The sequence below is a fragment of the Zonotrichia albicollis genome, chromosome 13, assembly GCF_047830755.1.
Source record: "Zonotrichia albicollis isolate bZonAlb1 chromosome 13, bZonAlb1.hap1, whole genome shotgun sequence".
Taxonomy (NCBI): domain Eukaryota; kingdom Metazoa; phylum Chordata; class Aves; order Passeriformes; family Passerellidae; genus Zonotrichia; species Zonotrichia albicollis.
In genome coordinates, this window is record NC_133831.1 from 18,623,787 (window position 1) to 18,649,644 (window position 25,858).

General features: G+C 42.1%; 1 protein-coding gene across 2 annotated transcripts; it reads right to left on the reverse strand.

Annotated features, from left to right (window-relative positions):
* Window positions 1–1,534: 1,534 nt before the first annotated feature.
* N4BP1 (NEDD4 binding protein 1) lies at window positions 1,535–23,917 on the reverse strand. 2 transcript variants are annotated; one of them, XM_074551182.1, is made up of 7 exons: window positions 22,995–23,917; window positions 19,602–21,364; window positions 15,398–15,528; window positions 14,912–15,008; window positions 13,541–13,648; window positions 11,931–12,038; window positions 1,535–2,815 (listed from the first exon to the last, which is right to left on the reverse strand). In XM_074551182.1, the coding sequence occupies exons 1-7, from the start codon at window positions 23,235–23,237 to the stop codon at window positions 2,719–2,721; spliced, it is 2,547 nt and encodes an 848-aa protein (XP_074407283.1). In that variant the 5' UTR covers window positions 23,238–23,917; the 3' UTR covers window positions 1,535–2,718. The 2 variants fall into 2 exon arrangements, with proteins under 2 accessions (XP_074407283.1, XP_005488904.2); XM_005488847.4 differs by lacking the exon at window positions 1,535–2,815 and adding an exon at window positions 6,669–9,894 and having other exon boundaries at window positions 22,995–23,915.
* Between the last annotated feature and the right edge of the window lie 1,941 nt (window positions 23,918–25,858).

Genomic DNA, 25,858 nt, shown 5'->3' on the forward strand with positions numbered 1-25,858 from the left:
GATTAACCCAGTTTGTGTGAACTCAAACCCCACACATGGCACTTTTGTAGGCAACAGCAATAACTAAGAGTCCCTTCTCTCTCAAAGAAACCTCCCATTATGATAACAAAAAATACCCCCCCAAAAAACCCCAAATCTACCCCCTCCAAAATACACCTTTTACCAGAAAATCAGATGTGCCCACCCAAAAAGCAAGCTCAAACAAAAATTTTTTTATTAAGTATAGCATATTTTCATTGCAAAGAAACAGATTTGCATTTTTTTTGGTCCAGCTGAAGCAAAGTCAAGAGTGGATTTGCTAGAAGGATTTGCTTTATTTAACTAGTTAACGCACAAACCCCCACCTTAGGGCATTTACAAATTAAACCCAAACTGTAGATCAGTTATGATACCTCTAGAATTCAGAGAAACATGCCTGCCTGCAAATCTTTTCATTTTCAGATCCACAAGCAATTTTGTTCCATGAATGAAATAAGTGGTATGTTCAATATTCCATTTGTGAGTGCATTGGCTCTTGCAACTTAATTAAATGCCTCACTAACTTCACACATCCAAGCATTTCTGCATGGCTGCCTCATATTAAACAATTCACAAGAAACAGAAAATATCACCAAACACTTGTGTAATCAGATATGGCATTGTACTATAAATTATTCTCACGTTATAGAATCTGTGCTAATAAATACAGAGGCAGCTGGTAGAGAGGCCTTTATGGTTAAATGGACCATCATGTCTTTATCAGTGGTTAAGCAGAGGGGAATTCCTAAGGAGACAAACACTTGTAAGGAGCTTACCTCCCCCTGCCAGGCCGGGCAGATTAACAGCACTGTCAGGCTGCTCCCCTGCTGGCCACTGAGAGACAGGGGCTCCGTGATTTTTGCATGCATGGAACCATTTATTGATCCACACAGCTCAGTTTTTGTACCTTTTCAGGTGTAGCTAAAAATGGCACAGCCATAACGTTCATGTTACATTGCTTAATCCAAGCCTCCCGCAGAGCCGTGCAGGCGTGCAGGGTCCTGCTTGGTTCCTGCGTGGTTCTGCATGCTAAGCACATCACACCAAGTGAACTTCTTCATTCCTCCTTCAGGGCTCTGCTTTCCTTTGCCAAGGCTTATGGCTGCTGTGGCTAACACATCCACTCCCATCACAGAGGTAAGCTCTGTTCTCAGTCCTCCTCTCAAGCTGTATTTCCACATTCCCTCACTTTTATGCAAGCTTTCTGTTGCTTGCTGGTTTTGTATTTTAAACCCACAACAGTTTATTCTAATGGGAAGGGTTCCCATCCATGGCAGGGGCTGGAAGTGGATGATCTTTGTGGCCCTTCCAACCCTAACCATTCTATGATACATTTAACAAAAACCCAAACAAAACAAATCCAGAAACTCAAAAAAAAAAAAATCCACCAAAACACCTGCTTGTGCACCAATGCTTCAAGTAAGCAAAGCAAACATTTATGCTAATTGTTGTATTGAACAGCAGGTGCACGAGTTATGGTGGAGGATGAACTATGAGCCTGGAAACCACCAGAAAAAAAAAATAACAAAACTCATGTGGGAGAGGGAGATGGATCTTCTTGACAAGCTCAGGCCAAGAGGATTCTGACTTCACATTAATGTGAGATCAAAGTATCAATCCATTTAATGCGCCAAAGACATTCAGAATGGCTCTGGAATACTTCAGATGAAAATGCACTTTCTGCTTTGGAAAGGTAACATCCTGTGCCAGGTTTTGGACAAAAGCAGACACTTTGATGCACGTTGAAGTTCCTATGAAAGCATTTCAAGGTTGGTCTCTGCACCAAGACCCTGAACTCACTCCTTTAATGCCAGCAATGACAACTACTGGTCCTGATGCTCAGTACCTCAGGACTCACAACTTTCTTAGGTGCTCCTTTGTTTAAGCACCAAACACAGGATGGACCCTCTAAATAACCTCTGTCTGCACCAACAGTTGTAATGAAAGCAGTGCAGCCTCCCCACATACTCCAAAATTCCAACTGCTCATTCCCTTGCATCTCCTTCATGTTTATACCTCTACTTTGAGCTTCTTTCCTGAGACCCTTTCCAGCTTCATGGAAGCAATGATCAGAACTGGAGCTGCCCCCAGCTTAGCAAGCCCACAGCTTCACTGGTGTTTTCTTCCTTCTCAGAGTTTCATGAATCTCGCAACAAACTGGAGCCACTTTTGGGGCAGTTTACATGGAAATGCTGCACAGCCACGTGGCTGCAGTTGTGCATTTCCTGTGGCATATGACACACTGCTCCAGATGGTGCTAATGGCATGGGATCTAAAATACATTTACCTCCCACTGCAAATCTACATCTGATTACCTTTCTGGGGGTATCACATTTTAGTGATATACTATGAAGACAAAAGATGAGCTTTTCAAAAATATAAGTGCTTAAGTGCTGAAGTAACACTTCACCTGAAGCACGGTGGTCCTTCAGAAGGATTTATGTACCTATGTATTTCTGAAAATGCCACAGAGTTCCCTTCTGTATCCTTAGGCCCCTAAGTGCCATGAGCTCTGAGTACCTTCTTGAACTAAACCTGCCCTGTTAAGACAAGAAAAACCCCCAAAACATGACTCTTTATCACTGTGGATTTGCAGATCATGTGCACAGAAGAACCTTAAACCAGATGGTTCTGTCAGGCGTTTCTGTAATATCAGTTACCCACCATTCCAGTAGCTATTCTATTCAGCTGGGAGCTAAATTACCTTGTCTGCAGAGCCTTGCTTTGGGAGTCCAGGGGCAGTGGGCTATCACAGATCTCTTCAACATGGTGTTTGCTGAGAGCTTCAGGGAGCAACCTGGTCAAAAAGGAACACAGAGAAGGCTGCAGCCACCACAGTGTGTGCCCTATACACACACATATATACACATACATATACCTTATTTCTACCAGGATACACATAACAGAAAATGTGCACCTGTTTCCAAGACTGTTCAGTAGCCTAGAGTGTGAAATCACTTAGTAGAACACAGAACACTCAGAAAGGCTCTTAAATCAGATCAAAGTTAAAAAGTGTAAAATTTTATGCCTGTTGAACTTGTGCTTTACAGTAGGATATGACTCAATACCCAGCCCTTTCACAGCTGCAGTCTGTGCAGTGAGACAGTAACACTGCCTGCGGTACTTTAATAAGTTGTTACAGAGTCTTTTCTGAATATAAACACAGTTTTCAGACAGACTGTCAGATTTTTACTCGTGGTATAGAACTTGCTCCCTACACCCACCCCATGTGTTTCAGAGGCACTGAATGTTTCTGATCATATTCCCCACCCTTCTGCACATTGATATCTGATCAGCCCTCCTGCATTCACTGACCATGAGATAGCCTGAAACAAGACTCTAATGCACAGATTTTGTGCTTGTTTAACCCAGCAAGAAACTGGAAACCAATGTTCATAACTTTAATTTTTCATACTTAGAAAAAGCCCCACTTTCATAGCAGGGTGTAGGACTATTGACTTTATTGTGTCACAAGAGCACACAGCCTCTGTTTGTTTGATACCAAACAAGGCTCCTCCTTGCCCACTGGCCTGCCTGCTTTAATTGAGCTGAGTTCCTCTTGCCTGTGTTTCTGTATGTTTACAGCTTGAGGAGATATCATGCTAATCAATGTACACCTACCCCTTGGTTTATGGGAGAAAGAGAATATCTGCATGCAGCATTAGTATTTCATCCAAAACCACCACAGCTGAACAGCAGTCTGAAGAAGAAGGTGTCACATATACCTTAGTTGGGGGGAAAAAGAAGCACACTATTTCTGTCTCTGCCCCTGCAGCACTGACTAAATACTGATCAGATATTTCAATTTTAGGCAGCGTCCCATTAAATCCTTTTCACAATGCATCACTCACCATTGGTGCATTATGAGACAAATAAAAGACAAGCAAGAGCCCATCAGTGAGGAAAGAAAGAAAGGGTTATAATAGTTCTACAGAAACATTATAAACTTACTTAAGCTGCTTTATTATTTGTATATAATTAAATATTATATTAAAAGAAATCATAGCCTCCCTTCCCAAATAGCTCCTCAAGCAGCAATTACATTCACCTCCTACCAGAAACATTTGAATAATGTCCCTGAAAGGCCCTGAGACTAAATCCACCAGATGGGATTGATGAGATATCCTGGGCTTTTGCATGAATTATTTCAATCCATCATCATTTGGAAGACTCATAGCTCCTGTAATATTGGAAAGCTTAATTTGATTTCCATTTACAAAGTAGGGCTTTGATGGATGCTGTAAAACAAAGGATAACAATCTAGCTACTATATCTTTATCTTCTCTGCATTTTTGTTGACAGCAGAGAACAGAGGGCTCAGACTCATGACCGACCAGAGTTTAAACCACTGTGCCAGCTGTGACAGCAGAGAAACCAGCGCACAGCACCCAGCAAGGGCAGCTGCAGTCACCCTCCTGCAACCACCCCAACAGCATTTTAGGCCACTATAACATCTACTGCTTATGAATCAGAGCCCTAAATAATTTTTATTCAAAATCAATGCATTGAAGGGTTTTTACAAAAAAAATAATCATGTGCACACACTGAGTTGGTAGAGACTTTGCAAATTAACTTCATGATCACCCTGATCACCATGATTCTTGTCTTACACTGTTTCATTTCTAGTGCTATCTTATTCATATACTCAAAAGTCTGTTTCTGGCTCAAGGCTGGAAGGGAAACAAGTTTGGACACTGGGAGGCTGTGTGTTGATGGTATATGTTTCACAATAAGTTATATTCAGCCCAGGAAACTTCTCTTCAGATTAGGTGTGAGCAGCTGATCAGCACACAGGCCAAGAGAATAAAAATTTTGTTAAAAGTTAAAATATGGCAAGTTCTGTTTTCCTAATGTAGAGAATCCTTGGATAGCTACAACTATGACAGAAAACATTAATTTATTCCCAATGAATGCCAAATATTACTATTTTAATGCCCCTTCACTTCAGAATGTCAAGAATGCCCTTATCCATATTCTTGGTGTTCTGCCAGTAGATCTGGCAAAAGACTCTGATGTGCCTCTTTCAATTCAAGGCGCTCTGCTGTGAAGATCTCCCACACAAAGTATTTATAAACCACAGTGTCCCTCCTCCTTCTCCTCACAGAAAATAATCCCAGACATTCACGCTCTGCCTTTTAGACATTCCCAATTTCCCTGTCTGCAAAACCCCTGGTTGAGCTGGGTGTGTTTGGGTTCGCGTTGCAGGGATGCTGCTCAGAAAAAGGAGGAATCCCCCTGCAGTGCCTCCATCCAGCCCAGGGCTGTGTGCTCCAGGTCACTGCCCCAGCAAAGGGCGGCTCCGGCCTCTGGCCCCTGCTCTGCCCCTCACCAAGGCTCGGCAGCCAGCTCTGCCCTCACGATGCTGTCTCTGATGTTAATGCAATGCTTCTGAATCGCGGAATTAATTTTTTTCCCTTTTTTTTTCTTTTTTTTTTTTTTTAATTTAAGAATATAATTTCTGATGCACCGATATCTTAAACTCCCGGCAATCAGAGTTGTTCAAACAGCAGACTCCTGGCCGCACTTCTGATTTCAAGGAACTCGTATCAAAGGTAAATATATTAAATATATTACCACCAATTTCATGCGCCTGTCAAACAAAAACCGTCAGCAAACCAGAGCACGGTCCCTGAGCCAGAGGCAGACGGAGCCTGCCCCGCAGCAGCCGTGAGGACACAGCGAAAGCGCCGGGATGCGAAACCCGGACCCAGCGCTGCCCTCAGGCTCCCCGGGCGGGGGGGGACGAGGCGCGGGCCGGCGGCGCCACCTCCTGTCCCGTCCTGTCCCCTCCGGTTCCTTCTCTCCTGTCCCCCCCGGTCCCTTCCCTCCTGTCCCCTCCTGTCCCTTCTCTCCTGTCCCTTCCTGTCCCCTCCGGTCCCTTCCCGCCTGTCCCCTCCTGTCCCTTCCCTCCTGTCCCCGCGGGACGCCCGCACAACCCCTGCAGTCCAACAGCTGGAGCGCCCGCCTTGGATTCCCCTCCTTACTGAGAAGGGAGTGCGTTTCTGTATAAAACACATGCAAGCCAGCCTTTTATTTTTGATGAATAGACTCTTAATATTTTGCTCAGTAAAGATTTATCTTAAAATTATCAATACTAAGACTCAATACTTTAAATATCGCATGCTCATTCAGCAACCAGGGAGAAAAATTATACTTGACTTTGGATTTGAATTACAGTGACAAATGATAATAAAATAAAACTCAATTGATATATTTCAGAATTCTGATGTCTTTGGGCTGTTGTTTCTGTTTAATTAAAAATATGTAATATTTTATTTCTCTTATGTACACTTAAAATATCATTCTTGAAACAGTTAAAAATACTCAAGTGGAGACTGAAAAGGGGATCCAGTGCATTCAAACCCAGTTTCTTCTTAAAAAAATGCTTCCTTTGAATTAGCCATTTAAAAATTATACAATGCAATCTGACAGAACTTGGTGAGCCACAAGGCAGACAGGACAAACTTGGGATTGTCATATGCACCTCAGCAGAGTTTGAACAGTGCAATGGAACCACATTCTAAACATAAATGCACACAATACATAGATAAAAAATGTACAAATCTAAAATCCATCTGTTCTTCCAAAGTTATCATCTACTTGAGCACTGCAGTATTTCCACTGTATGCACAGAATTACATACCAACATATCTGGTAGATTGGTAGATTTATGTACAAAATTGAAAACTGGTAGATTTATGTACAAAACTGGTAGATTTATGTACAAAATTGAGCACAAACAGTAGCAGTCAGGAAGGGAGGAATAGTCTGGACACCATGAGTTACACTGTTGTAAGGCACTTGGGTTTCCATTCTGCGATAAAAAAGAGAAACTGAACACATCAGAGAAACACCTGCTTACATAACCAGAGTCCTCCAAATACCAGACAGCAGATTAGGTCTCAGAATCTGCAAAGTCATTATTATTCTAAACTGTATTTGTGAAAATAACAGGTCTTTTACATGAATTATAGCAGAGCTACTCCTTTCCAATAAAACAGAGCCATCCAGAACATAATCCAGCCCCAGATTTAAAAATAGCATTTAATGCAGCTACACAGAATTTTAGCAGGAAAGGCATTCATATCAAACATAGCCCGCAAGCTTGCAAAACAGAAGGAAACACTGCCAGCGTTAGAAAGACACTGTGAGTCACTGTTTGTCATGGAACTTTCACAGGCACTCTCTCTGGTTCAGAAATGCTCGTCCAAAACACAAGCTACCCAAAAAGGCACTGAGACAGGAAGGAAAACAGCAGCACTAGCACCGACTACTGGGGCTCATCTGAACTTTGCTTGTTGACAACTGCAATGAAATTGTTTACATTACGTGCTCTTAAGACGTAAGAGAAAACACTCCTTTTGGCAGTAAACTCTTGTATTTGTCACAGAAATCCTGCACTTGGCCCCACACCAGGAATCAGTCTCGGGACTTTACCCCTTTAAAGGGAGGGAGGGGAAATGCCAGGTCACGCACACGTAAGGGAAAGTCCCTGGTATTTTCCACTCCAAACACTGCTTCTAGCTGAGTTTTTGCAGCAACCAAGGTTGAATAGCACGAGGCATGCTTCAGAAACAGACTTTGGAGAAAGAAACAGAGAAAGGAGAAAGAGAACCAATCTCTTTGCTCTCGTGGCAGGACTTGAGGCTTGAAGCTGAGTGGGGGGATTGAGGTTAGATCAGGAAAAAGCTCCTCACCCAGAGGGTGGCTGGGCACTGAACAGCCTCCCCAGGGAAGTGGGCACAGCCCCAAGCCTGACAGAACTCGAGAAGTATTTGGACAATGCTCTCAGGCATGCGATGGCAATTGAAGTGTGGGGGGCCAGGAGTTGAACGGGATGATCCTCGTGGGTCCCTTCCAACTCCATGAAGCAATTCTCTATGAAATAAAGATTACAATATATTTATATCCCCACACTAGCACCTATAAAGTGGAAACAACATATGCAATCAAGGATATACCTAATGAAAAGAAGGCAAGTTCTTCAAGGAACATGTTCACACATGTACACAGGCCCCCCAGGCAGTGTGAAGGAGCTCATGATTATTCTCTTACTATTTATTAAAATTATACCAACTATAGTCAGTGAAACAGGATTTAGGAACCTGCCTAAGTTTTTATGGGGTTAGAACTCAGAGATTACATAACACTTCACAGGTAAGAACTAGTTCTTGGCAAACATGTGCTGGTCAGAAGGACTCTGCCCATCTGAATAGCAAATCTCCTACTCGCTTATACAGAAAAAAGAATAATTTAGATTTGTCTATTTGGATGCAGAAACATTAAGGGCCTCTCTTCATCACCACCTGTATTTTTGAGAAGCTGTAACTACTGCTCATAAAATATTTTGTTCTTGCTGCAATTCTCTTTCAGGTTGCTTGTGTTCAGGGAAGAGCAAGACTGCCTTCTGTTTCTGACTTCACAAAACGTGAAAGGGCCATGCAAAGAAATCTTTCAAACAGTCTTTCAAAAGCCCCAATTCCTCAAGTATATTTCAGTTCTTTTGCACATAAACAAAGACTGACTTCAGACCCCATGGAATTGGAGAGAAAGCCACTAATGCTTCAGGGTAAGGCTCAATACACCAGAAGTTGAATGTAGGCTCTGGAGCCCAAGTTGTCTTTACAGCCTAATTTGATTTTACTCACTTTGAACACTTGACACCAGAGACTGGTTAAAAGGAAGGACTTAAGTGTGTACAGAGATATAGACAACCTTAACTTTGCTCTGCTCTAGAAAGTGGTCCTGTTGGTCAGCTTTTATAAATTATCTTCCTTTTCGCCCCTTACTTTTTGGGATAAATCCCAGAACAGATCTAAAGGGGTGGAGCTGACTACAGCTTGAAGGTCGGCACAAAAAAGCCATTTCTATACAGACAGTGTCTCATTGTGTTAACATCACACCATTCACACTTAGAACAGACAAGGAATCAGTGCAATTGTTAAAGATATTTAAACTATCCTGAAAGAACGCTAATAGTCAAGATAATTTCCAATTTAAAAACAAGTGTAGATTTCAGATCTTTTAAAGAATTCAAAACACCTTCTCCCGATGAGAGCTGTGAACTCAAACCTTCTCTTCTAACTGCCCCGCACCGCACTCCCAGCCTGAAGGAGCAAATGGATTTCCTTGGATTTTCACGCCCTTCGCGGGCTCCTCACGGACCCACGGCCGCCACCTGCTGGCAGCTGCTCCCACGCGCGGGTCTCCAAACGACGGGAATTCTGCCTTCCAGGAAAAGGGTTCTGCAAAAAGTACTAACACTGCTCAAAAGGAAGTACTGCAACTGCTTTAACAAGCAATTCCAGTGAAGCAGAAGACTTTTTTTTCCCCATAGAAAATATTACTAAAAATCTGTTGTAGCAGCAGTTTTTAATTTACCAAAACCTGGCATCTATTAGCAACAGAACATACACAAAAATATCTTTGTTTATACAAATAAAATTAGGTATTTAATATTCACAAAGTAACATAAAAGAGCGACACTTTTCTTCACATTGATAATTGTTAGTCAGAGCAGTTGTGATATAAAGCTGTGGAAGCATTCAGTCAAGCACCATGGCAGATAGTGCATTAAGATCTCTCATGAATGGATGATTAGATAGTATTTGATCAATCTTCTGCCTTTGATCATAGTCAGGAAAAATTCTGATCAGGGCTTCTCTTAGCTGGGCTGTTTCTGAGGGAGATCTCTGTGGGGGAATTGCTGGACAAGGCTCTGTGTTTTCTTCCCATGGAAGCAATGGGGATGAACGATCATCATGCACTCTGCCTCCAGGCTGTTGACTGCTACTGCTCACTCTGGGGAGGAAAGAGGGTGTCTCAGAATAATATTGTCCACTGCTCTGTAAAGCCTTGTGTGTTGACCAGGAATCTCTGTGCAACAAAATAAAAATTTTAATTAATGAAGCTAAAGGACATTCTAGCTGCAGTTCTCTCTGTACACGAGAGAGAGAAAAGACAAATGTGTATAACTTAAACATCCCCGCTGCTCAGCCAGTTACTGACTGGAATCAAATGACAAGCATTCTTTCAAAGTGAAACAAAACAGGGTATAACAGTTCTCAATATGAATCCAGCACAATTAACATTCATATCACCCAGGAATAGCCTCAGTATGCTGTGAGTCCTTTACTTGTCAGATTACAGAAAATTTTATGAAGGTATAGATAAAAAGATAAATTGAATACATGTACACTGACATGGAACATGTGAAAATGCTGACAGACCAGTTCCAAGACTGCTTCACAAGACAATTCCTCATGTACTTTTGCTCTGGACTGAGCCATGCTCATATTTAGATCAAGGCCTTGTTTCCCTTGTATGGTATCCTTAACAGGGCAATGAAGTTGTTTTAGCAGTCTCAGGACTTGAATACTCTTAATTATTGCAATTTTATTTCAAACTTGAAAAAGTAATGCTAATCTGTGCGCTGCTAGCACTACAAAATATAAAGGTCAGTCTACTTCAGACGCCAGCAGATACCAGAGAAATGTGAAGTGGAACTCAATGTTACAGTCTAGTTTCCTACCACCAAGGGAAACAGTACCTAAATTACAGAGCTCTATTTTAAAAGCATTTGGGTTATGACACCTCTAGTTACTCAGTGTGGAAAGGTTTTCTAATTGCTGAAGATTCTGTCAGTTTCTGATGCAGTTCCTGGTGCCATTTATGCTTTCTGCATCATTTAAATAGTGTAAAAAAGTCACAAGGAAGGAATAAAATTAACTCTTTTTCACTGGCAGCTTTTCTCTGCTCTTCCTGGTCCCCCCCCCCCCACCAGCCCAACCCCAAAACAAACACTCAAACCTAGTTCCAGTTCCAAATTTACAGATATGAAACCAAGCTTTTCTGCGGTCTTTTCAAAAGAATCCATTTCTACAATCATCACACTCACCTACCTCAGAACACTCTGTTTTCATTTTATTTCTCTCAGACACAGGCAGGTAAAGCACAGTGTTCTTCTCAAAGGTTTTGTACAAGAGCTTGAACACTCAGCATTTCCTTCTGGAGTCCTAGCACTGCACTTGCTTTTTCAATGTGAATACACTTATTTTCAAATCAGCTTGTAATCTATGGTATAACTTTCCTCACATGTTCACAATAGATGAGATTCTTGCTTATTCTTTGTATTAATCCTTAAGAACAGCTTGCCTTTTCCATCGATAATTTTAAAGTTACCTCACTTGTTTTTAAAAGCCCTCTCACTACGCCTCAGAATTCTTAGCACTTCTAATTCCCAAACTGGTGAAAGAACAGAATACTATTTTCTTTTGCTAAAGAGCAAACTAATCCTCAAATCTTGGCAGTTCATGCAAAGCAAATTCATAGTTTGAATACGTGCACATTTAAAAAGTACATTAATCGTAAACGAACAATTTATGTTCATTAACAGTTATAATTATTACTCAAAGATTTAATAACAATGCCACAAAAATTGTTTTGACAACAGCAAGGTACCCTCAGCCTTGAGGTGAAATGTCTCCCAATAGCAGAAAACCTGAGTGTTTGTAGCACCTATTGTCCCACTATGAAGACGTTTCCAACCAAGGTGTGGTAGATAACATCAGAGCAATTAACACCGCACACCCACCGCTGGCACCTCTGGGGGCTGTTAACACACCCGTGCATGAAAGCCACCAGAGACAAATCTCAGAAGAAGCTTTTGTCATACTTATCTCAGTTCTCAGAGAGCTCTCAGAGGCAAATGTCACCAGCAGTTTCTGAAGGAACTGAAGTAACAGGAAAAATGTGTTTTTTGTTTTTTTTTTTTTTTTTTGTTAAACTGCTACATGCTACAGTGTTCCTGCTTAACTTGACTGTGCTCTACAGGTGTGTGAGTGAAGCAGGAGAACAGCTTATTTCAAATGTGAAATAACTGTGTCAAACAAAAGTGAAAACAGTGTTTATACCTAGAATAGCCTTCACTTCGAAGGAAGTCATCTAATCTGGGTCCATTTCTTCCCAAAGGATCATCAGGAACCATAAATATGTCACCAGCAAAAGTGTACTGGAGCAACCTGCAAGAGAGTTCTTTTAAATAACAAGGTATTTCACCCTTGTTGTCCTTCACCTTTGTAGCACAGGATGAATTTCCTTAGAGCAGACAGCACATGAGGAGTCCCTAAAGACTAATTAGTAAACCCACCTAAGACACAACCAGCATTCCCTGTCAAAATAATCCCATGGGAGCTGTGAACTCTCCCTATTACACTGCAGAACACAGCTTTTCCCCCTTTTTTTTTTTTACAGCAACTGTTTTATGACTGAAGATTTGCAACAAGACTATGGTGGAATTTTTCAGGTGATCAGAAATTTTTGGTTGTTCTAGCTCCTTTTCCTTGCAAGGATCTTCAGTCATGTAGCTGAAATGCCTATGTTGGCAGAAAGCCACACAACTAGCAAATACAGCATTAAATGCTTACAGTTAAGACACAAAACTTGTTTTCTGGAATCACTTTGGAACAGGTAGAAATCTGTATTAAAAAAACCAAACAAATCGAGTTCAAGTGAAATTTGTCTGTAAGGAGAAGATTTGGTACAGTGGAATTTCCCCAGAAGTAAAACTAATAGCAGATGTTAACATAAGCTCTTAAAAAACCACAGACTCAAGATGCCACATCGAGTATACTTGCTAAAGTTCTGTGGAAGAACAGAACCTGACTTGGATAGAATTCACTCAAGAAATGATGTAAATGCCTACATGATTAGCCAGCATCAACTCCATGGTCTCACAGCCATACTGTGAGAATCCAGGACAAGTTTTTAGCTCCTTATTTCATTAGAGCTATACTGACCCCAGCCACTGTAACAGATGTACCTTCAGAAAATGTCAGGGACACTGAGGGATTAGTGGGGAATTTTACTAACAGATCACACCTCAGCAGTAAAATAACCTGATTTAACTGAAACTGGAAAAAAAAATCCCAAACACCCAAACCCAACAAACAAGAAGAAACAAGCAGAAACGAGTGCACAAGATGAAGCAGGGATATTTGATAACTAAGTGAACTTATCTGAACCCAAAGAAAAACACTTGCAAGGAAATGGCTACATGGATATGCTACAAGTGTTAATTTTGTTTAGCTATGCCAGTCTGTCCCACTTGAGTAAAGAGTGACTGATTCTGAATAATTAAAAGTGACACTACATCCTCATCAGCTATCATGTCTCCTTGAAAAAAATGAGCTTTCAGACAAGAGAGGCTGTGAAAGTGGACTGCTCAAACGAGATCCAACACTGACCTTCAAAGTGACACACGTGCTGTTACACCAAGCTACTGCTTGTGAGAGCAATTAACACTCATACGTGACAGAATACATGAATAACAAGGATATTGGACTACTCAGCACATGACTGTAAGGCCATGAATCACCACAGTGAGTCACAGAGTACTTTATTTGGATCTACCAGAATTGCATGACAGATTAATGACAGATAGCAAAATCCCACATGTAGGTAGAATGCCTACAACTGCAAGGACAGACATCCTTTTAAGACTTCACAGAAATTCAATAATTACCTTTTTTGAATAATTTCTCTCCAGGCAAATGATTCTGTCACAAATTCTCTGAAGTTATCATTAGTCACAATAACACCTCCAGTTTTAGCAGCAAGGTGTAACAAAAATCTGTAAAATTAATTTCAAAGATCACTAAGATAGCTTGCTTTGCTGAAAACAATCCAAAGGCTTAAAAAAACTAAACATTTCATCATCCCAAAGTAATCTACTTGCATGAAAACAAGCACCTTCATTACCAGGAAATGACTGTTTTTGCCAGCCTTAAACTTACAGCAATGTTTTGGGTAGCATGCACTTATTTAGTGCAGCAGAGTTTTCATGGGATGTTTTCTTCCCCATTAAAAAACCAAACCAAACAAACCCACACAAACAAAAGCCCCCAAACCCCATGATCTAAATATCTGCACAGGTAAATGGCATGCTTTATGCAGTAAAGTATTTATTAAACAATCCAACACAAACTCATTGTCATACTTTTTTTGCTTAGCATTAACGACTGTGTTCTGCAAGTCAGTGTTCTGCATGTTAGTTGTTTGCTCTGTCAACCTCTTAAAAATCCTTCTGTTAAACTATGACAAAGCAACTACTGATTCATTAAGAAAAAAAATGTTTGCTTTCTTTTATAATGTCTCTGAAAATACATTTTTTGCCACTAGAATCAATTTTATCCACAAGATAATGGATGGTGTCCTTTAGAAGGAAAGTGCATGCTTTTAACAAAAATGCAAATATGTTATCATACCACTTATTTCCACAGTAATTTCAACTGCACTGCCAGAGCATTTCTTATGAAAGGCTGGGTATATATAAAACATTAATGAAGTACTAGGAAACTGCCACAGACTGCTAAAGCTTACTGTGTCTTGTTCACTGACAGATGATCCCCACATTTTAAAGTTGCTCTTTGGTGGTCAAATTAACTTGGAGGTTCACTGGCTTATGCATTGTTACAAATACACTGCTCCAAACACACAGCAAGGTCTGTGCACCAATGTGGCATCAAGAAGAAAATGGAGCTAAATGCTCTCTGATCAGCAGCTGATTTATGCCCCAAGAATAAAGGGCAGTTCAGGGATAGAATGATGACCAGGAAAGCATAAAAACATTACTGGAGGATTAATTTCTTCAGATAGCCTTTTTTTTTAAATTGTCATGAAAATTTGTAGTTCTCCATGACTTTCTGAATACATAATAGTGTTTCCTACAACAGTGAAATAATGCAACAGATGTAAAATTCAGTCTTAAGTTGGATGCTTAGCTCTGTCTAGAAAGGTTGCAGAACAAGCTAACAGAACTGCTCATGAAATATTGAGCTCTTACAACCATTAGTCAGATGTTCAAAAAGACTTTAAAACTACACATATTCTGTACCTGTCATCATGAGCAGCAATTCTTGCTCCTAAAACCATCCTTGCAGGGGTTAAAGACAATATTCCAACATCCTCGAGCTGCGTTAAGAAATTCTGCTCTGTTAAAACATGATTTGACAATTAGTTTGAGATAAAATTACCAGAGAGAAGATGGGCTATTTTTGCACCAATTAAGCTAGAGAAATGTCATTGATAGGTGAAGAATTGCTCATATAAAAATGGAGAAAAGGGAGGTCAAAACTAGAAATTAAAGAGCAAACAAAAACCAACCCAAAAAGGTCTCCACTGATGGCACACCTGGTAGCCTAAAGAGCATTTCAGGATCTCTCACACTGGGTATGCAAACCCAATTATTCACGCTGAGCAGCCAGATTGCTCCTGCTCAATATTTGATGAATCATTTCTTCTCCATTTATTCTTCACAGAAGTCCCAAAGAAAAAGTTACAGTCTGCTTTAATTCAGGAAACATTAGGAAATGTCCCTCACCTGTAATGGAAGGGTCACGTCTTGTTCTCCACTGTGGAACAAACACAGTAATATTTCGGTGGCCACGTTTCCAAAAGTAGTCAACAGCTATTGCAATTCCCCGACAGGAGAAGAATTTCCTCAGACCATGACTGAGAGTGAAACAAAAAGAAGGGAGATTAAATTCACTAGGGTTTTACTACCAGGAAAACAAAGAAAATGGAACAAAACCTTGCAAAGTGAAGCTGAAAGTCTCACACAGAGCCTCGGGAAAAGAAAAGGCAGATGGTGTTAAAGAGAAGGAATGTTTTAAATGGAAAGAGCTCTTCAGCAGAAGATATCAAATACATCACTTTGCAACTTCATAGCTCAGTCTCCTTTCAGTTTCCTGGGCACAACAATCAGAAGCAGTTTTAGCTTTAAAAAAGAGGCCCATAGTGATGGTTTCTGAGCTCTATTGAGTATAGATTAAAACGATAATAATCCAATATTGTAGTAGTTTCAAATACAGTCCTACTACAAAATAGAACACCTTTGGTTCGACTGATTACCAAGCATTGCATCTGAACAGCTCTCTGGAAACCACTAGGGCCTCCTCTCTCTCTTCATTTCAACAGTCTGAACAATTGCTCTGAAGCAAAATAATGACATTTCTTTGGAGAAACATTTTCAAAACATTGTATTTTGGCATTAATCTTTTTCTCAATTAAAAAAGATAAGATATGCATTATCTGTTTTTACAAGTCTCTTAAGTGACTTTCCAGAAAAACCAGCAACTGCCTAAAATGAGGGGACACAAAGATTTCAATTGATGACCTTGTGAGGCCCTTCCCAACTGGAATTATCCCAGCGACCCTATTTGCCTGTTGAACACATGGCACAATTAACTGTCTAACCAGGCTCCAGCATTTCCAGAGAGGCCACACTTAGACAAAACAAAGATATGATTCCCTAGAAAAGACACACTGATTGAGCACTGATGGCATGAACAGCCAAAGCATGTCTTGCAAAATAGTGTATAATCTATGTTTTGAATTAGATGCCAAATCACTACAAAGTACTTTTAACAATAAGTGAGCAAGTGGTATTCCTTTTTTAAACCAGTCTCCCAAATAATAGGCAAGTGCTTATTATTAACCCTAATAGTATGCCCTGTCAGTTTTGAACAGAATCCTATCTTTAAACTCTAATTTAACCTACCAAGAAATCTTCCCAATATAATGGTCATTAAAGGATTTCCATGGAAATATTTTACTCAGCCTTTAGTAGCATTCATTTATCCTTTTCTAGTTTTGTCAATTCTGTAAAAAATATGCTTATCAAAATGTAAATCTATTAAGGTCCTCTGAATTTCAAGAGGAATTCTTTACGTAGAAAGGCAGAAAAATGAATAAGCCATAGCTGAAATACAAAAGGCAAAAAAATCTGACTTACTAACAGAATTTCCAGAGGAAAAAAAATATTATGCCACACTTGCCCTTAATAAAATTAAGCATTCTTGGTGTCAAGAACAGTCAAAAACAAAAGGCAATTTTCACAGAAGAGTTACTCTTTGTATACCTTATGGGACATAAGGCATACAAGAGCTGCCAATTTGTCCTGAATGTTCACAAAATTCTGCTCTGCTACAACTTAAAAAAGCATGCAAATAGAAGCAGCTTCATCAAATAACATGTAGAATTAATGTAAGCTATAACATGAAAAAATATGTCACCGCTAAACTAAATTAAATTAGAAGTGTTTTAACTGAGTTAGACAAACACCTGAAGGGACAGCAAATCACCACAGCAAGATGATCTTTTCAAGATCTCCATCTCAAAGTCTGCATCTGTTCTCCAAATGCCATTGCGAATACTGCCTTTGCCTGTCTCAGTTCTTTAAAATCCTGTGAAGACCCTACAAAGGTATTTCCTAAATTAAACAAAAGATGATCACAAGCAGCACAAAGCAGCAAAGAGCAGGTTGCTTTCTGGGTCATGTAACACTTTCCCTTTGGTTCCCTTTGGTTTGTGACTAAAGTAAATACTGTTACAAATGAGTGGTTTGGCTACTTAAAGAAACACTGTCAAAGGTATCACCAAAGGCACGGTTTGATGTGAATTTGTGAAAATATGGCTTCACACAGTTTGGAGGCAACATTCACTCTTGTGAACTTGTGAGGAGTAAGTTCATTATTCACTGCACAGGTTAAGGCATACAAAGATCAAATTAGAATCAGTTTGCACTGATTTACACAGAAGCCAGGAATGCAGAAGGGGGTGAGGGTGCAAAGCAAATGGATGCCAAGATAAAGGTGCAAAAGGGTTTAGCAGCACTTAATCATGGAGTACTTTGACATTGACAAAGCTATTCCATAGGGCTGGCTGTAGTGGTAACAATGAGTTAATGGTAGATTTGAGGCAGTACCATTCATACCATGATCAGTACACACACACAGGTACACAATGTGAACACCTAATTCCCTGAGCCTAAAGGAACTCATCAACAAATTCCACTCAGGGTGAAATGCTCCCAGCAAGTCCCTTTGCATTTCCCAACCGACAAGGGTCACACCTCAGGAAGTGTGGAGAGGTGTGTGGGAGCTCTGACACCAGGAACAGTCCCTGAGTATGACAAAGGTGAGGATTTGGGAGCTCTGAGCAGTGTCCCACTCCAGGGAGGTGCTGGCACAGCTGCTGAGCCCCAGGAGAGCTCACAGGGCCTCACTCAGGATTGCTGGCTACAGGGCCACAGGAGGACTGACTTCAGCCAGCAGGAAGGGTCCCCCTGGCCACAACCCAACCCAGTAACTCCTGGGCTTTCTTTCCCAAAATGTAGGAGCAATGGTGCCCCTCCACCTGGGCTATGATTCAGGTAAACAGTTGACCAAGGCTTCAAAGGATAATTGTTTACCCTTTGCTTCCCACCTTGTTTGGGCATGTGATGTTTCTGATTGGATGCACCACCACAAATACATATTATTTACAAACTATCCTAGGAAGATATAATTCCATTCAATTATTCTTTCATTCTGAGTTTCTTCTACATTTTAATAAAATTCAATGATCCAACAACTGGATATTGCAGTCTGCCTTCAAAAGGCCTGTTTTCAGCATACAAAACCGGGCAATTAAAAAAAATTACTTGTTAGTAGCTAGGGTAAACTCTGGGCATTCTCTCATTCCACAGGCACCCTGAGACAATGTGATAACAGATTAACATGCTGCACATGTAAAACGAAAATATTCTACAGCTTTTGCAGCTTTCTAGACTTATGAGGCAAGCACTGATTCAGGAAGCCATACAGCATTAGTCTAAGCATGTGGGTGATGCATTAATACCCACAGCCCCATCAAAAAAGGGGGGCAAAAGAACCCTGAACCAGCACAGGCATGGAAGCAGTTCTCAAGGTATTGAGCAGTAAAACTGAGAAGAATTCAAAGCAATTTTGCAAACAACTCTTCTCTTTATGAAATGCAAGAAACAAATGAGGCATTATTTAGCCAGAGGGAAGCTGCAGAATTACCTCCATGATCAAACCAACAGCCCCCCAAGCATTGGTTATTTAGTAGGACATTTGAATATCTCAATGGTTCTGCTGTTTTGAGGCAGCTCTGTCCTTTATGTCTCATAACCAGTTTTCATTTGGTTGGGTGGGAGACACCAGATGTTATATAGCCTTTTTGGGGACTCTATGTCAGTAGCACCCAGCTACTATGCCCTACTCCAATGTGAGGTATGTGCAGCCAATCCACCAGGGTGCATGAAGGAAATATTGGAACTTCAGCAATGCACATTCAGAATTGGTAAATATACATATACACATTTGCAAAGCATAACAGGATCCAAGCAATGCTGTTGGATGAGAAATATGTCACTATTAGATAAGAACCTCCACTTTAAGACTACAAAATGTTAAGAGCACAAAAAATTCCCCCAAACCACTTAAGTTGACAATAATTTAGCCTCGTTGTTAGGCACTGGCAAAGCAAATTAAACTTCATGCATAACACTGATTGCAACAGAGCAAAGCTTGCCCTGAGATTACTTCTGACTGCAGTGTTACATTGAGCTGAACACTGGTGATTCAAATCAGGTTACACTGAAATGGCACAACTGTGTACATGCACACAAAAACCTAGCTAGCAAAACCTTAACACATGCCACTGCAACCTCTTAGCCCCCATTTAATCTGAAAGTTCAGTGAACTGTTAATAAAAGGATAGCTGAAAAGAAAAATACTTACGAAATTGCAACATTGCTTCCATCAATAATTATATGTTTTAAATATGGTTTTCCAGGCTCATTTATCAACTCCAGTTTGTATGGCTTCTTCAGAGAGTCCAAAAATCTTTGAACTCCAGTAACTGAATGATCTGGATGTGGTCCCATTGTGTCTCTGTCTGGATTTGAAGGGTGTTTTTGTGAAGACAATAACCGGTCTGGGCCAGGATTGTCACAATGCGAGGTTTGGGAAAGGCGCTGGTGGAGAGGCCTGGCTTGGGAAGAGCTGCAGTGTCCCAGCTGCTCCTCAGAACCAGGCTGGCTGTTCTGTACAGTTGAGGGCCCTGCAGTTTTTTGCTGAAATGCAGTTTTACTCTTACTTGAGATTTGCTGCACATCTGAGCTCCCCCTGGCTACAAAGCCAACATCTTTTAGAGCTCTGGCGTGCACAGTGCTGGAAGTCACCCCACTGTCAGTTTCTACACTGCTTAACCTTGGGTTCTGATTCTTACCAGGGCCATAAACATCTCTCTGTTTATAGCACACAACTGAATTTTTGCTGGGAGGAGGAGAAGATTTGCATACCAATCTATGCATTTTATCTTCTGCACCAACTTGTGTGTCTGAAGCACCTCTCACTTGGTGATATTCATTTTTTGTCTCCTTTGAAGTATGGCTGGATTTAAGTGGACTTTTATTCCCAGAAACGCCTTTGTCTTCTAGCTTTTGTGAATTATTTACATTATTTCCTAAAGGAAGACTTACAGTTCTTACAGGCTTTTGAGACGACTGCTCATGCTCTTTTTTAAACTTCAAATTTTCCTTTTCAATTTCTTCTAGCAGTAGTAACGGTTCCGTAGATTGTCCTAGGATACCGATCACCTTTTCTACAATATTTTGGGAATATCCCATGGTTCTGAAAAAGTTCACAAGAATCTTATATTCCATTTCCTCAGTGAGAGCATCACCTTCTTTAAGGCAGTAAGTAGGACCATCTGATTCAATGCAGCTATCCAAAACCAGATCAATAACTGCATCAGGGTCTGAAGGATTCTTGTGTAAAGCAGATTTCACTTGTGGATCCTTTTCCAAAGAGAAATGCTTTTTAGGGAGCCTTTCCTCCTCATCAGAGGACCTTCTTTTACATGACTGCCTCTCTTTAAAAGCCACTGCCTCTAACAGAGGGTCCTTTATGGGAACAAATCTTGTTTCAGAAGCATCAGAAAGCACAGTGTCCATTTGTTTTGTCAGCTCAGTTACAGGTGTGCCAGCATTGCTTCTTGCTTCCTCCCCACCTGCCCTTCCGTCTCTGTTTGCAGCAATGACTCTGGAGGTGCTGTTCTGTCCAAGTTGCTGTGGGCTGTCAGAGCCTGTGAGGTCTATGATATCAGTCTTCTCTTCACAAACAGCAGTTTGGGTGAGAGCCAGGAGCTCTCTTTTTAGTGCACTAGGCAAAATCAGTAAATCCATTGTATACTTATCTGCATGTGCTTCCACAAATTGTCTGAACTGCTTTTTAATCTCTGATTCATTGTCATTTAATAAACTTTCATTATTCTCAAAAAGCTTCACAAACTGCTGCACATGACTTTGTGCCATAACAACAGCTTCTGCACCCCCCTTAATACTGAGCAATCCCATTTCCAGCACTGTTACATCAGCACAGGTATCCTGAATAAGGCTGTTGAGAAACAGGCTCTGTGCACCAACGAAGATGCAGTGCATGTCCTTTGGGTAGTACTCCTTTTCTTCTAGCTCAGGTTCACACACTCCCTTGATGTACTCCTAAGGGGAGAAAGAGAGCAGAGTGAATAATTGTGAAATACCAACATATCCAATTGGTTTTTACTAGGTCAGTAATGGACAGAAACATTAGAAAACAAAGCAAACTTAGCATAAGTCATGTCAGAAAGTAAACACTACCAGTAAACAGGACAATAGAAATAAAACACCAATATCTAAAATTATTTTTAAATAGATCTCACAGAAGGCTCTTTTATATTTTCTTGTTTATACCTGATAGTAACAGGTAACAAAATTTGTAGACCAAACAGTTTAAGAGACTTTCAGAAGATATTTATTTTCCTATCCCTACTCTTTGGTCGAAGAGAACTCTTTGTGAATAAATGCCTTTCACTAGAGTTCTACCTAGTCCATAAACCTGAACTTCCAAAAAGTTTCGAAGTACATTTCCTAAGGCTTACAATGTCAGCAGCCATCCTATGTTTTTGTTACTGACTGAGAAAACTCCAGGCTCCAGATACTTCTGTGTTCCTCAAGTTCAAGATTTTCCAAACGCAAAAGAAAAAAAAAAAAAAACAACAGCAACAAAAAAAAAAATAATCCCAATGCTATTTCTGCCATCTGTAAACTACTACAGGTAAAGGTAAATTCACTATACTACCTTATAGTAGTTTTAAATGTGTCAAGAGTTTAAAACTCAGTCAATACAGTATATTATTTATTCTTTCAGATAGTATTATTTTTCCCAAACTGCCTCCTTCTGTTGAAGGAACACGTTGAGGAACACGTGTATGACACAGGTAAGGAATCAAGTTTTTGTCTGAAATCAGTCACAAAACACATGCTCCGGATGGATCTGCCCAACGCCCATACATCGAGATTTTGGGCCGGAAAGGCACCTTCAGCCCAGCTACTGCTCACATCAAACTTCTCATCACAACAGCTGTACTTGCCAGGCTCATTATGAGTAATATCAATTTCAGCATCACTGCTGAGAAACTCCCCCCAAAGTTTAGTTGTGCAAGACATTTAACACGCGTGAAGCCACTACAGCAACTGCTGCCCCCTCTGAGACACAACCCGCACAGACAGTTCTCTTAACTCATCACAGCTGGGTTGAAAAGAGAACTATCTGCTCCAGCCTGGTGAAACTGTTCAGATCTGACCACTTTTCCACGAAGGAAATAATAAATGCTTTAAGCTTTAGTGAGAGCTTTGCCAACGAGCCGCTAAATGCCACAGAATAAGCGAAGTCCGTATGGCAAAACATGGCAACGCCCAAACAACTCCGAGGAATTTCTTGTCTCCGGGAGGAAGAAGGAAAGCGAAACATTTTAATCTGGCTTTAAAACAAACCTCGGCCCATCCCCAGTGGCGCTCCCCCTCAGCTGCGGGCTGGGCTATTTCATAACGCACTGTCCGTGAACTTCGCTCTTCCCAGCTGAGTTGTTTCGCTTTATTCCCTGCGCTTATGTCAACACGGCGGGAGACTCCCTGGCACCGGGCACACACCCACCTGCCAAGGCAGCGCCGTTTCTGTTTCCTCCTGGGGCACTCGACTTTTCCCCACCCCTTCTTCCTCCAAGCAGCGGGCCCGGCCGTGCCGGTCCGGCGGGCCCCTCCGCACGCCAGCCCCGCTGCCCCGGCCCCAGCGCCCCGCCGGGCCCCGTACCTTGGCGCTGCTCACGGCCTTCGTGCAGCCCGCCAGCTGCACCCAGATCCTGGCGCTGGCGTTGGGCGGCCGCAGCGCGGGCCGCCAGTCCCCCTGCGCCCCCAGCACGGCCAGCCGCACCTCGAACAAGCCCTCGATGCGGTCCCGGCTGCGCTCCAGGAGGCGGCTCTTCTCGGCGGGGACGGTGAACTCATCCACCCTGGGCTCCGGCGCGGAGCCGTGCGGTGTCCGGCGGGCCGCCATCAGCGCGGGGCGCGCAATCCCATCGCACCGGGAACAGCGACACCGGGAAACGCCGCACCGACCGCCCGCGTCATCGGCCCGCGACGGCGCCGGGCAGCGCCCACCCGCAGCCGCGCCGCCATGGTTAGCACCGGCGGCCTGGCCCCGCCCCGCCTAGCCCCTCCCCTCCGCGGTGTGGGCGGGGCCGCACCGCCCCCTGAGGGCCGCGGGGCGGGGCCACGGCGGGACAGGATGCCCGCTCGGGCCGTCCCGGGGCACGCGGCACAGCACCGCGCCCGGGCCGGCTGGGGCAGCTCCACACTGCACAGCCTGTCTGGGCAACTGTTCCAGTGCGCAGCCACTGCACAGGACAGAAATTCTTCCTCATATTCAGGCGGAACTTCCTGTGCATCAGACCACCCAGCAGAGCCTGGTCCGTCCTCCTGGCACCCCCTCTTTAGATATTTGTACACATTAATCAGGTCCCCTCTCAGTCGCCTCTTCCCGAGGCTGAACACGCCCAGCTCCCTCAGCTCTTCCCCGTAAGAGATGCTCCAGTCCCTTGAGCAGCTTTGTCACCCTCTGCAGGACCGCTTCAGGAGCTGATTTGGCTTCGGCCTCCATTCTCCACCGGCTCCCGCCTCTGCTGCTGAGGAGCCCGGAACCGCACAGAGCCCTCACGGCACGGCCTCGCTGTCCCCGCCTCCCGAACACTCTCTCCCCGCCTCCCGGGCCCCCCGTCCCCGCCTCCCGGTTGTTCCCCGCCCCTCGGCTCCTCTCGTCCCTTTCTGTGTGTCCCGGGAGAATGTGGGCTCTCCCCGCAGCCCTCATCGCCCTTGCCGCCCGGCACAGCCCCACGGAGGGGCCGCTCCCCGCCCCGCGGCCACAGCCAGAGGCTCCCGCCCGCCCGGCGGGGAAACCTTGGTGTGACACACTCTTGGCTCAGGCAGCTCTGGTATTGCCTACTTGGATTTAATTTAAAAATAAATGCAAGCTTTATCCCTTCTGATGGCAGGGGACGGGAGTGTAGCTCCCATCCCCAGATATTTAGCTCTGATAGCTGGGAAAATAGAGAGGACACATTTTTACTTAGCGCCCCCCACCCCATCCCCAAGGTGTTAAAGAGACCTGAAAGATGAGATTAGGTCTTAAAAAGTATTTCTGGGACTGCTGTTGATTTTTAAGTGCCTGGAGCTGCCAATTCAGACCAGCTGTTGTACAAAGGAGTAAATGTCTCCTTTCATACCATCCCAAACACAGGTTAGTGTCTTCCAAGTTCCCCTTGGAACTATTTGATTCCTGCTTCTTTTGGCCATCTCTTTAGCATCACTGAAGTTAGATTTTTAGCAGCTGTTCCTTAAATACAGCCTTCAGAAGGAGAATATATATTGTTGTGCATTTAAATGTACATATTTTGTTTTAATCTACTTGTATGTTTAACCAGGAAAGGCTTAATACAGAAATATGAAATATCATTTTTATAAAGCCACTTGTATCCCTATTAGAACTTTTTAAGCAAATGACAGTTTGCAGTTCTTGGCCCATAGGAAAATCTCACTAAAAGCTTATATCCAAATACTCCTATATACACTTTCTAATCTGAATTTGAAGTCATTCTTTGAGCCAAATAAAATATTTGTCTGTGACACTGGTAAAATGAAAAAAAAATAAATCTGTGTACACAGGCTGCATTTGCACACTAACACTCATTCTGCACAGGATGGTTTTGACAGGGAGTGTCATATTTAAGAAAGATGCTTCCTGAAGACAATATTTTTTTTCCTGTTTTTGTTGTTTAGACATTTGCATTTTGCTTTCCCGTAGAATTATGCTCCAAGGTTCAAACATGCAATCTACCATTTAGGGAGGCAATTTCTGAGGTGATTGGTGCCATCCACTGTTAAAACGCAGACACTGCAGCCAACGTTTCTTTTAGCTATTATTACTTAAAAACGATATTTTAAGCAAGGAACTTCAAATAAAAATGAAATTTCCAGCATTTTGTGACACAAAATATCATTCAAAAGCAGAAAGAAAATTTATTTTCATCAACACAGTCTTTTGGAATCTCTCATATAAAAGAAGGCTCATTGACTTCTAAATGATATGGATAATGCTTGGGGCTTTGGGTATTTTCTTGCCTGTTTTGCCATGCTGTATGTTATAAAGCACGGTTTCACTGCTGAATTTATTGTATGAGTATAATTCTAGATATATTCCTGATAAATCTGTATTCAAATGCATTACAGTGCTCTGAGGCTGCTCTCAGGGAGGTCACAATGAGTGAGAGCTGCTGTGGTTCTGTGGCCCAGCCTGCTGAGATTAGGTAGTACCTGACATTGTGACATTCAAGACAAATACAACCCTTTTGAGGTGGAGAAAAAGGTGCTATGGAAAAGGTTTACTAATGGTTATATACCTGGGACCATTATTAAAACAAATTGGAACTTTCTTCCTCACATTGTTGTGATACAGACTAGAAAAATGATAATATTTTAACCTATTTTTTTTGTTTGTTTTGGAACTGCAGTCTCAACTTAATCTTCCTCATACTTAGGATGAATTTCAAGCCTCTTGCCATAAGCACAGATGCAGGTGAACAAACCCTATATGTGAGCTAGGATGAGAACACTGGAAATTCT

Coding starts and splice junctions, on each gene's coding strand:
- N4BP1 (XM_005488847.4), bottom strand. CDS start 23,237: ATGGCGGCCCGCCGGACACCGCACGGCTCCGCGCCGGAGCCCAGGGTG. Junction 15,009..15,397: donor ACGTGACCCTTCCATTACAG/GTGAGGGACATT, acceptor ATGTTTTAACAG/AGCAGAATTTCTTAACGCAG. Junction 9,895..11,930: donor CGAAGTGAAGGCTATTCTAG/GTATAAACACTG, acceptor TTTGTTGCACAG/AGATTCCTGGTCAACACACA.